This window comes from Epinephelus moara, chromosome 8 (genome assembly GCF_006386435.1).
Source record: "Epinephelus moara isolate mb chromosome 8, YSFRI_EMoa_1.0, whole genome shotgun sequence".
NCBI classification, from domain to species: domain Eukaryota; kingdom Metazoa; phylum Chordata; class Actinopteri; order Perciformes; family Serranidae; genus Epinephelus; species Epinephelus moara.
In genome coordinates this window covers 32,707,688-32,721,196 of record NC_065513.1, presented here as the reverse complement: position 1 = coordinate 32,721,196, position 13,509 = coordinate 32,707,688, and the positions used below count along the sequence as shown (strand labels likewise).

The 13,509-nt window shown below is 40.5% G+C and overlaps 1 protein-coding gene across 1 annotated transcript in view; it reads right to left on the bottom strand.

Annotated features, from left to right (window-relative positions):
• tmem8b (transmembrane protein 8B) overlaps nucleotides 1-13,509 on the bottom strand; it is a 54,641-nt gene that overhangs the window by 29,089 nt on the left and 12,043 nt on the right. The window contains exons 4-6 of the mRNA XM_050051030.1: nucleotides 12,718-12,851; nucleotides 11,565-11,833; nucleotides 8,359-8,741 (exon numbers count right to left, since the gene is read on the bottom strand). Of these exons, the coding sequence (XP_049906987.1) occupies nucleotides 8,359-8,741; nucleotides 11,565-11,833; nucleotides 12,718-12,851 (786 nt within the window). The remainder of the gene's footprint in view (nucleotides 1-8,358; nucleotides 8,742-11,564; nucleotides 11,834-12,717; nucleotides 12,852-13,509) is intronic.

Below are 13,509 nucleotides of genomic sequence, written 5' to 3'. Positions count from 1 at the left end.
TTAAGAGTTAAAATCCCTAATACAGTTTTAAATGATCCCGCCACATGCTTCATGCCCACCACCACCTCATCCCCACAGGAAACATATCAAATTAAGATGCTCTCAAGATAGAGATGATTATTTTGTGATATGTTAGATCCGTCTCAAATCTATCATCTGAAGCACTCATCTGCTGTCGACACCAGGAAATGTCTTTGTTTCGACTCCACTCTGCCTGTCTGTGCCGAGTTCAAATTAAGATTTTACCGATAACTTCGGAGGCTCGATTCATCTTCCAGCTCCGTCTCATATGATGTGTCCTCCAGCTGGATGCTGACCCTGCTCCCTGTACCTACGCTGTCCGGTAACAAGTGATTCCAAAAGGACTTCAATCGCTTCTTAAAATACCTTTCTGTTGTCAGGGCATTGTTGGTAATTTATGCTCGGCTCTTGGTGTGCTCGCCTGTTTTTCTTTTTTTTTTTTTTAATTGTGTGCCCTACTTTAAATTCATGCCTGGAATTTTGATGTTAATTTTGTTTGGGGTTTTATTTATTGCTGTTACTTGTAAAGCACTCTCTAACATTGTTGTGAACATTGCTACATTAATCATGTTTAATATTGTGATTTATATGCCTGATCCATTATGCAGCTGTTAGTTAGGGATTGTGGAACGTGAGTTGCAGAGGCATAATTCAATCAGGGGCGCTATCTTCCAACAATGCAATGCTCAAGGTTACTGACTGAAGCGAACTACTGTAGTAAAAGCCTCAAAGTAAACATCCCTTAAAAACAACTGCTACAACAGGACAGACTTCTGACTTCAGTGCTCATAAAAATGCCTTTGATGAATGCCAGTTCATCTCTGTTGTGTACTCATGTGGCTTTTTGCTTCCCTAAATTTCCCAGGAGTTACCCTGATGACATGTGCCAAGCAAGACACAATGCCAACTGATGCAGAGACACGATGAATGGATGAAGCTGGCATGTGTACTATATGCTGCACATCCCAGTGCTCAAACTAATTAAAATAAACTCTGTGATGACTTTTAATTTTGCTCAGTAAAATATTAATCTGTCTTGACATTTCCCCCTCTGAACATACCAATGAAACAAATTAAAAATTGTTTTGAAACAGTAATGCATTACAGTGATAATATTACTTTTTTTTTTTTTACAAGTAGTTTAATAAAAAACTGATATAACTTCAGTAATAATATTACAGTTACCCCAAAAACAAATAACTTGTTACAACCTTACTTCTGTTGTCACCTCCCTACTGAACACAATCTTAAATCTTCTGAAAAACCTACAACAGCACAACAAAGTAAAGCTCTTGCAAATTCACACCACCAAACGTGAGCCTTCCTCTGTCACGGAGGATGACTGTAGCCCCACACTGGCTCAACAACCACAACTGGATTTTAACATGGACAGCAGCAGGTTACGAGAAAGAAAGGACTAATAAAACTGGTGGCTGGATATGGTGGATAAAATGGTGCCTATCTCCATGACTGACTTTTCATCTTTAAGACAGATCCTTGGGAAAATACCACTCGCAGGCAATAAAAGACCCCCAGGTAAAAAATCATTTGCAAGATATCTATCCTTAGCTGCACTAGCTGGAGATAACTCTGACATTTACACAGAGGCACTCATGCAAAGTCTGGATTCTGAGGAGATAGGACACGATTACCAATTTTGTGGAGTGTGGAGCAATATAAAGCGTATTGTGACAAATTACTGTTGGCAAAAAGTGATAAGTCAAACGATAATATTAGGCTACTTTTCAGAAGTGTAACAAGTAATGAGTAATAAAGTAATTTTGGAGTAACGAGCCCAACACTATTAAGTCATAATTTAGACAAATAGATTAATGAGCAATGAAGGAATAAAGCATATTACATTTTTTGTATTTGTCTATTTCTACATTTCTTTATTCATTTATCTAAATCTATACATTGTAGGGCTGCCCCCTAATAGTCGACCAAACGCTAGTTGACCAGAAAGGTCATTAGTCGGCAAGATTTCATTGGTCGCTTAGTCGCAGAAAAACAAACAAACAACGTGAAACTCTATTAGGAGCTGCGTCTTGTCAAAATAAATCAAAACCTATATGACTGGACCATCTTGGAATTTAATTTGAAAAGACAGACACAGGAAGTGGCCACACTCAGCAGTCAGATATGTTTCCCTTCTTCTGTAAATATTCAGTCTGATAAATACGGAAAAGCTGATAATTCTAGTGCAGTGCTACCAGCAGACAACAGGCCTTGAAGAAGGTCAGCTCTGCACTCAGGATTTCAGGTAAATAGGCTATACGATGCTTGTTAAGGTTGCTTAGCAACCTCAGACGAAACCTGCCGCTGTGCTCTTGAAAGCTTGTACAAAAAAGGCACAAAAAAGCACCCAGCACCAGACCTCGTGTTTCCAGGTGGTTCAAGACGCAGCATGTGTACGGTCTCTAATTTCCAGGGCTGGTACCTGCGGTTATTCCACAGGCTAGTTAATAACATGTCGTGTGTTGTATTTTTCTGTAATGTAGCACAGTGTTAACAATGTTACTGATACTGTTCTTTCTCACACCTTCAACTCAAACCATTGTGTTGCCCCGCCCAAAATATATCATTTAATAATTAAATTAATATTGTAAACGTGCAGGCGACTAGTCGACTAATGGCCCTAAATGAGGACTATTGGTCGACTAGGAAAATTCTTATTCGGAGGCAGATTGTTTTACTCCCACATTTCCACATCTCCTGTGTGATAATGAGAGAAGCTGTCACACAGCTATATTAGCTGATAATATGTGTGACAATAAATGTGGTCATAAATATATATGTACATAAATCATTATCATAAATCATTTTTTTCAAGATTTCTATTTATTAAATCATTTTTAATGTATCATGCTAATTTATTATTTTATTTATCAAATTTATCAGGTCACTTTTGGGCTCCCATACTTAGACAAAATGTGTATTACTGTGAAAAAACAAAACAATTGTGACATGTAAAAGCTGACAATTGATACAGTCCCAGGGACTAACGCTCATTACAGTGCTTACAGTGTCTTTCTCTGCACTCAGTAAGCCTCACCTGAAGAAAAGTTTGAAAAATGGATCTAAAGCGATTAAACTGATCCACCGTCAGTTGAGGTATCAGTGGAAATAAAAGCCATATGCATTCCTTTCACACTCCTTCACAGAGAATGATGCAAGGCAGACAAGCAGCTCTAGCTATTGTCTCCTAAAGCCCTGCAAATCTGCCACAGTCCCCCACTGGCAGCGGCTGACTGGATTCTGCGCCTGTGACAAGCGAGTGACAGATCATCGCCGAGGGGGGAGAAATCTGTCCATAGAATAATATAGCATGACAGTCTCTCTGAAGAATACATCTCGCGGCTCATACAGCAACAGCAACCAGGTTTCATCACAGCATACTGTCTCTGTGACATCCGCAGACTCCACTGAGTTAAAATCAACCGATTATACACACTTATGGGCTTTGGGGTGGTGGGTTGCAGAGGTCAGGGTGTATCCCAAGATGCATGAGACAGGGAAACACCCAGAAGGTCGCCATTACAGGACTAACACATAGACAAGCAAACAGAGGTGCTCCTAGCGACTGTAACTTTCTATTTGACCCCAGGACGATCTCTCTGAGGTGACAGTAAGCCACTGTGTCACCACATCAACCAAACAATGAATCAATAAACCATCAGATTCATTACAGTCAATTATTTCCTTTCCGTTGAAGTCAACTATTTGTGCTTTTCTCTGACATTTTGGGAAATAAGGCCGTTTGCTTTCTTACCGGGGGTTAGATGAGAAGATCGATTATCAATTTCATCTCTGTGTGTTCAGTTGAGATGAAAGATGTGTTTAGCCTAGCTTATCACAAAGTCAGGAAGAGAGGAGAGACAGCAATGAGGCTGCATGATAACAACCTGAAGCCTGAGCTTTTTTCACGCCGGGCTGCAACACATGATTTTTTTGCGTTATCGATTAATCTGATAGTATTTCAATGATAAATCCTGCCTCAGAGAAAAAGTAAAGTTTAATATCATAGAAACGTAAGGAAAGCAGCAAACATTCACATTTAAGAGGGTGGATTTATGCTTAAAAATGGCCTTAAGGTGAAGTCAGTGATTCTGGAGAAAAATTATTGATATTTGAACTCAAAACCCAAACAAATACATCCCTATCGTCCGTGCTCCTTCACAAGCTCTATTATCATGATGTTGCTCTGTTCCTCGTGGGGATGGACGTGGAGGAGGGAGATTAGCCAGCATAGTGTTGTGTAGCTAAGTCCGAGCTACTTTCTTTGTTTCACATTACACGACTTAATTTTAGCTAGCGGACCATGACAAGATATTTGCTGAATTTAACAAAAAGTAAATTTGATTAGCATCACAGACTGCACCTTTAAACGATACAAAATAAGTTGCTGGTTCATTTTTTTGTCAATTGACAAATCAATTAATTGACTAATCCTTTCAGCTCTATTTGCATGTTTTGTATTGATGTGTTCAGAGCTATTAGATCATGTATTGAAGCTTTTCTAGTGACTGATGGCCGAGTCCTCTGCAGTGGAGGTGCTGCATGCAGCCATGGGAAGTTGCTCTTTTACACTTTCCACACTCTCATCATGACTCCTGTGATTACTGGACAACAGTAATTGGTGGCTGGCATGTAAATAGATAATTTTAAAATCGAGAAACAGTAGTAAACAAAACAACCTCACCAGGAGCTCTGTTCAGCAGATCTTTTGGAGCTTTTGATCATAGTCTCCTCGGTCATGACACTTTCAATCTCGACTTTTAAGCAAAAATTGACAAAAAATGTGTACTTAAAGAGCTCTGAAGAAAATGGGAATTTTAAAGTGAAAGTTCACCCCAAAGACTAAGATACACATTTTTCCTCCTACCTGTAGTGCTGTTTATTAATACAGATATTTTTGGCCTGAGTTGCCGAGTGTTGGAGCTGTCAGCCATAGACATGTCTGCCTTCTTCCCAATATAATAGTACCAGATGGCACTTTGCTTGTGGAGCTCAAGTCAAACCCCCGAGAGGCTTGTACTCATGCCAGCGCAAGATGTAAACATTAATGGTGCCCTCCTGGGCTGAGCTGAAATGTTAGCTGGCTCAGCGGTGCTAGGTGAGCTAGCAGTAGATGCACTCTTCCTTCGGCACAGTGATACGGTTGGCGAGTGTGGTTTGGTAGGAAGAAAATAGTTCCTGCATGAAACTGCTCAGAACAAGATCTGTGGATTATCTTGAGTAACCAGGCAATTTTTTTGGGGACAAGACATTGCTGTTGAGTTTTTCAGAAGTATGTTTTGGCACATTGAACACCACAAGCAGAGTGTCATCTAGTTCCATTATATTTGAGAGAAGGCAGACATCTCTACGGTTGATATCTCCAACACTCTGCAACTCACACCAAAACAACAGACACTGATAAACAGCACTACAGGTAAAAGGAGAAATATGCATTTTTGATTTTGGGTGAACTGTCTCTTTAACATCTGTGATTCCATGACAACTAAGCAACTCCATCTGCTGAGGAAGATTGTGATTCAATCAAAAGCAGCAGAACAGCTACTGAATGGAGCGTGTTTTGTTCATTGTGGAGTTGTTGGAAGGGCGTATTTTTCCTCATGTTTCTGAAGGCCAGCTGTCTCCTCCTGCTCCTGCCTTTTGTGCTAAGCCACAGGTACTGCAGGCTAAAAATATCCTTGACCAATATCTTCTCTGAATGCAGAGAGATGAAACTGATATCAATCTAACTCCCAGGAAGACGGCGCAAAAAGCATATTTCCCAAAATGTCAGGATATGCCTTTGAACTGAGCAATCAAAAGATATTTGCCGGGGTTTTATGCTTCATCCTCTTGTTACGTCAACACTGGCTGGCTTGCTTTCTATTAGGAGTAAAATGTTCAAAAGTCCATCTGGCAGCCTGCAGCTCTCCAGTTTCTGGCTCCCCATAGACCTGTAGAGCCACTGCAGGTGCATTCCTAATGCCATTACTATCTGAAGGACAGCTTAACAAAGACATGTCAAATCCTGCTTGGCTGATATTTGCATTTTGTTCGCTCTCAATTAGAGACATATGTCACAAGCCCAAACACTGGCGCCTGTTTCATTGTGAACCTTTTCAGCTTCCACAGCAAAGTCTATGACTATACAAGCATCCATATTTAGCAGCCTAGCTCCGCCAGACATGTTTCCCAGTTCCCCCGTGCCAACTGTTGCATATTTACTTAACTGATTAATCTGATCCTTCGCAATAGTAAAGCACACAGCACATGAACAATGGAGGTTGACAACAGAGCACTGTCCAACATCTTGAACCGAAATGTCTCCTTCATGAAGGTGTCTGATGAAGACTATTTAACTGATACACCTGGAGTACAGTGGTTATACAATACATAAACCCAATACATAAGCCTATTTGTCAAGCATTGTCAAGATATACAATAAAAACAAGGAAGAGGACGCCTTGAAAATGAGATGGTACATCTGAAGGGGTTACTCCTAATAAGAACTCTCCAAGAAAACATAGAGCTCCAAAAAGTAATGAGTTGGCGATGTGACAATAAGTTCTCCTTGCACTGAGGCAAATCTGAATGTATTGTTTTTGGATCAAGGCATGAATTAAGCTTTTCTGTGAGTGCAACAGAACAAAGACACAGGAAAAACATTCAGTTATTTGTCTTGGATGTGAACTGGAGCAGTGTATGACCAGTGGATCTATGGCCCCCTCTGTCATTGGGAAGGCCCATTCAAAGACAAAACATGTGAAGAGGAATATCCAAGTTCCTCCATAAGAAAACCAAGACAGCATTAGCTACTTCATTAGTTAAATGCCACAATGATTACAGCTGCATGATGGTACAGCGGTACACCTAAAAGAACAAAAGATAAGCTTCAAAACGCCCAGAACAAACTAATGAGAGTCGTCCATTATCTCAGCCCAAGAACGCATATTCGCTCAAACCATTTTAAGACAAGTGGCTCCCTGTTGAAGGTAAATGTCAACAGTTAAAACTTATCATGGTATATACTGTAAGACTTCACAAGATCTATGTTAAAATTATTTTACTGGGCATGTTCAGTATGTTTGGGATGCTCATGGCCTGAATACAACGGCTAGTGTATGTACTCTGAAACAGCCCAATCTACAAAGTACAGCAGGGAGAAGCACATCCCTCTACACCGGGGAGAAGAGTGGAATAAAATCCCAAAGGAATTTAAATCTGCCCAGTCTCTGAATAGTTTAAAAAAAACAGCTGAAACCATGGAAAAAAGTTTGTATAGTGAAACGTCTTTTCCAGGACAAGTGTAAGCTTCTGGTCTTGTTTCTGAGTTTGAGAGTTTTTTTTATTGTCTTTTATGACTGTATAACATTGTGTTTTATGTCTCTATATTAGGTGTATAAATGTAAAGATGACATATAAGTAGCATTTACATGTCATTCCCTATTCCTGGCTGCCTCCTAGCCTTGATTTTAGGACCACAATGCAAATAAATCATGTGACTTTACTGTACCACTCTGATGAATTTTACGACTGTGTGCACATTTGTGTATTGTATTTTAATTTATCAAATAAAAGCAATGAATTAATCAATGCTCAATCTTGTCCAGTCCTTAATTTTTTGACGTACTGTATAACTGAAGCTAAACTGACATCTATATAAAAAAATAATGGACGTAGCTACCCCAAAATCACACATTGGTTCGTGGACTCCTGTTTTGAAGCCTTCAGTTCAGCATTTCAGTAGTCGCCATCTTGGTTTTTCAGAACCAGAAATCACCATATTTGGGAAAGAGTGTCAAGCTGTAGAGAGTGAGGGGTGGATCTGACTGAGATGCTGAGGACTTGAAGCCGCCTGCCCTTAATTATGCATAACTTTAAGCCTTAATTAAATGTAAAATGGGTGAGTTATATAAAGATTCACTCCCCACAGAGTTGTAATGAAGGGGGAAATTAGCTTTTGAGACCAAAACCATTTTTTGTACCAGGCTGTAAACATGTGTATTTCTGCTGTTAAGCTTATCTTAACATGGGGCTCAATGGGGATTGACTCGCTTCTGTGGCCAGCCTCTAGTGGCCATTCAAAGAACTGCAGTTTTTGGCACTTTCATTTTTCATCCCCAGAGGCTGCTGCTTGAAATACATGTGTAGCCAACTGAAGTGTCTTGATTATAAACATAAGCATATTGTGATGACAGATTAAAATATAATCCTGTTTTCTTGAATTAAAAACTGTTTATACAGTCAAAAAAAATTTAATTTGTTTAAATGTATGTTTACGATTGGATCATGAATTATACCTTTAAAACAAGCAGTAATAGTGTCATCAGAGCGACTCACCATGTTGAGTTTGAGCTCCATGTTGAGGACTCCTCCACTGTCTAGAACTGGCATCAGGTTAATGGCGAACACAGCAGCCCTGTCCGGTGGGATCGATATATTTGGACCAAAGAACACGTAGAAGTGCACGGAGAAGGTGTCCAGCTCGTTGCGCAGAGTCGGACGGATGGGCCAGCACTTGTTAGTGTCGGCGGTGGGGGCGAGGTAAATGATGCTGTCCTCTGAGGTGTGCAAGCGACTGGCATTCTGTGACAGGCTGGGCAAGGAGGCCATGGACAGCGTGTCAGAGAGGGAGAAACCCATTGCCGTTCCAAAAGACTGAGGCATGTTCATGGAGGAGCTGGGCTGAGCTTGGTCCTTCGACAAATTGGACTTGGAGCAATCTAGTCAGAGGAGAGAGAGACATGAGATTCACAAAGGAAATCAATCCAGCTGATTCCAGTAAGATGGATTTTCACTGGCTTGTTGCAGGAGCATTTAAAAATGCACCTTGCAACATCTTGTGTAATGATCTCTACCATAAAGTCAAACAACCGATCCCCAGCAACACTCAAACAAACAGGCAATAACCAAGTCAGTTATTTTACTTGCGTTATTATGCATGCTAAGCAACCAAGTCTTTTGCAAATGTTTGAAATGATCCCCTTCGGCTGGCTTCCATAATGTAAACAGCGAGGTTCAGCGCTGTACACTGCTTTTTAATGAGACAAAGATTCACAGTAATTGCAAACAGTATGCTTTCACTCAACACAAAGCAACTCTGCAAAATGGTCATTGATGGCAACTGGCAAAGCACCATCACATACCGCCAATCCCCAAGGGCAAAGGATTTCAAAGGCTTTTCTAGCTCAGCCTCGTTTGCATAGTGTTGTCTCTGAAAGGGTTTGAAGTATTTTGATGTCCGCTCAGGCAGCTGAAGCACTCCTAAAAATACCGAAATACCAAATACGGCTGGCTGGAGGCAAATGTAAGTTTGGTGGAAACATGAAAAATCTGTGTAAAATCAGTCCAAATATGTAGCGCATGCTTATGTATGCATATGTGTGGGTGGGTGGGAGTGGAAGGGAAGTGCGTATCATTTCATAACATTCATAATCCAAAAGCACTGGGTTCATTTTTCTTTTTATACATAGCCTAACACATACACTGTCTTCAATGCCCAACCATCTATTGAGGGCAAGACACCTGCAGTGAAAATACTGTATAAACAACAATAATAAATAATAAAGTGCAACCTAGTTTCACCACTTCCTGTCTAGCCAGAGAACATGATATCTGTAAATTGGACTGAATCCGAATAAGGGCACATATTTCTGAGACGGCTCATAACAACAATAACAGCGAGAGAAGCATGAGAAGGTGAGGACTCCAGATGGTCTTTTCCCTGAACCTGAGGTGTTCTTCAATTTAAATCCACAAAAGGTCAAGTAAGATCTGCCTGGCAGGCAAGGGGGAGAGACAGAGTGTGAATAATTAGTGTCTGTGTTGCCATGGTGACAAAGTGCACTGTACAGTGTCCAACAGAGGGAGGAGATCGCTACATGGGAGAGGACTTCCCACAGATTTGTGAGCCATCCCTGTGGAGTGAGCATGAAAAAATATCTCAGCTCTCCACAACCCCAAAACAGCATGTAGCACTTAAGCACGGTATCACTGGCCTCTTAGCAATCCCATATGAATCCCCACAGTTTGGGCTCCAGTCTTTACTTGAACAAGCCTCTTAATGGTCCGACTGTGTCTGCCCTCCCTTTCTTCCCCAACAAAACATGTTTTAAAAGACTGTTGCTTTGATACAAGGACAAAATCACACATAGGAAACAGTTGCCTTCAGAGAGCACCTGTGAAAGGAAGTACAACCCTTTTTTGACTTAATTTTGGATGTCAGGTATGACATGCTGCAGAGATCTACTTTGAGCCTTTGTTTGGCCCTAATTTATGAGTTTACAGAAACCACCCTTGTATCATCTTGAATTGCACATCAAAAGCAGCAGGAAGAAAAATTATGAACAACACTGCAAGCAAACAGCAGATTGTGGTGATAAACATGATCACAATTCATTTTAAAATGATGAGAGGAGAGGGAAATCGTCTCATAAAGCATTAAATAATTTTGTTTAATTGGTAAAATACACTTATTTAAACGGTCTGCACAAAACCCTGATGGGACGAATGAAACACTGCAAGGTTTTTTCAGTCAGACAAAAAGCAAGGATACCAGAGAGCTCAAATATCATGCTTGAATGTGAAAGCATTAAAATAATCTACAAGTGATAAATGTACAACCAACCAATGACTTTTGCCACAGTGGTGATTATAAACTTAAGCAATGAACAGACCCATTATGAAAAAGTAGGGACTCATTAAGGTTTTAATTTCTGCTTCTTTGACGTCTATGACTAATGCCTGTTTAAGTGGTTGGGTTATATTACAGATAATATGGAATATATATATTAAGGCGCGGTAGATCAAGATCAAGATCAAGCTACTGGGTGTATACAGTAATTAAAGGTATACTATGCAGGCATATCTTTTGTTGGTTACTCTTTGTGAACAGCATTGCCAGTGAAAGTGAAAGCCAACCCAGATTCACTCTCATCTCTGAACAAGCTTTGTCCGCTTGGCGTTTCGCCTCTCTATATTTGCTTTTTTCCTGCGCTGTGTCTGTGATGTTCATAGCTTCCTCTTGGATGCCCGCTGCTTGCAGCCTGGCACCTGGGCGGCTACCTTTTTTTAAAGTCACAACTGCACCTACTCCCTATTATTAGCTTGGGGCTACACGCCACTGCCGAAAGGTTGCAGCCCAGAGACGTCCCTAACACAGCAAAACAAGATGGAAATAAGAAGACGCAGGCAGAGGGCAGGCTCTTTGGAGATAAATACACTGCCACAAACATCTAGTGGTTCATGAGTGATGATTGAGAGGGATTTCTTTATTGTTATACCTCTAAAATCTACATGTTTCAAGGACTTTCAAGGATAAGATGAATAGATGAGAATGGGTATTCTGTTCTCATCATCTCAGTGCTTTTAATTTAATGTTAAGAAAGCATTTTACTGCTGTGTTTTGCCACATGTACAGTCAGCCCTGAAACAAGCTCTGATGCAACTGAGAATCAAAACAAGCCAGAAATAAAATTCATAAGAATGAAGGAAAAAAAAAACCCTTAAGGCTCATTAATCACATTTTGACCATAAAACACACTCACCTGTGACCTGCACCCCGATACGGAAGTAGACGTTGCAGTTACTTAGATATCTCTCCACCAGGATGTAGTACCATTGTTCCCAGGCAGGTACGAGAGTGTCTAATTCACAAGGGTTCCACTCCCTGCAGTCGAGGGCACTTGAGTTATGCACTGGCGGCGCCCGCGCTCTTATCTTCAAAACCACAGGACAACTGTCGCTACTCTTGTTCTTGGTGCTGCAGTTTACCAGCTGAACTTTCACCTTTGATATATAATTGGGGATGAACACTCTGCACAAGCACACACACACATAGAGAAAAACACACACATAGAGACATGTTTTAGATGATAATAATACCAACCCAGGCTTTACACTGTATCAGACAGCAAAATGTGGAACAGAGCTGTAAAATAAAGTATTCAAGTTAATGTTTATTAGCCAAAAAAGGCCCCAGTAATTATTCCCAGAAGGAAACAGCATGTCTTTGTCATTGCAGTTTAATTATGTGAATTACTTTAACGGTAATGTAACACGTACTTTGCTCTTGAGCAGGTGCCTTTGCAGCAACTTAATATCTAATTAAATGTCAGTTTCAGTTTCAATTACTGGTCTTTTGGACATTTTGCCCATTTTCTCTTTAATAAGAACACTAATACGCTGCAGAGGCTGGTGTTTTAAATTAAAAAAAGGATAACATTTTCACACATACACACACCAACGACATAATTAAGATGTAAATATATTGTATATATAGTATTCAATAATAAACTAATACCCTTCACATCATTAGTTATCATGCACAGCTCAGTAACGACTCTCTTTCCTTTAGGCACCTTCGAAAGATCAGAAGCAACAGAAAACAAACCTTGAAAATTCATATTCCTCTGCTCACAAGACTGAGGTGACTTTTAGAGAAGGGGAAGTTAATAAAGATGCGCAGACTGTAAGCACACACTTGGAAATTGCATCTTTTTAAAAAATGAAAATGCAAGATAAGCTTACAGAGAAGGCTCCTGGAAAATCATAATTTAAGAGGCAGGTGAGGAGCGACTATGGAGGTTGACTGTGCAAAATAAAGGGAATTTTTTTCTTAGATAGTTCAAGATTAAGGACTTAATTTAAAATCCGACCCATCCTGACTGTTGGTTTTGGGAGCTTAGTTGGAAGACTTACTTATAAAGTGCAGATCTGTTATGGATGGGGATCATCTGGTCGATGAAGTAACCGGGATAAAGCACTGAAATCCCAATTAGCCTCTGGACAATGAGCTGAGGCTGGAACAGATACTGGCATTCTTCAGACAGACCCTGCAGAGAAAACACAGCAGAGGTTCAGATGGTATTTTAGTGGTTAACTCACCAATGTTTCTTAAAAGCTGGTAAGGAGGAGATTAGATATCATTCAGACTGGCTGAAAATTCCTAATGGACTGTGTGTATAAAGCCTGTCACAGCCTCCTGGATTAATATCACTCTGTCCTCCCTCTGCCTGCCACACAGCGTAACACGCACCCACTATTTCACTCATGTTGTTCTGAACCATTAATGCTTGATGTGCATTACTGTGTGAGATGAGCCGAGCAGACAGAACGACTCAGAGCCAGGAGGCCGTGTATTGTTTCCACACATGATCCGCTGTAAAAATTTGTTTTAAAATGGAACGGGGGCGTCTTTTGCACCCGACTCAAAAGGACAGGTGTGAATGCCAAATGAGGTCCTTCATTCCTGTCAGCCGATCACTGACCCCGCCTGCTCGAGCCACAATTACCGTGGCATGTCATTAGTCCGGGAGCTGCCGAGGTGACCCTTTGATTTATTACAGCCTGTCAGCTGGACTTGCACATGTGTCATGTAAAGCAAGTTGTGTTTTAATTAAGGCTCTCAAGCAGTATGGGGCTTTTAAAGCCCAATGTTTTTATACTATAAGTGCAGACATCTTTTGATGCCGTTCAATAGCTTTAAATTTG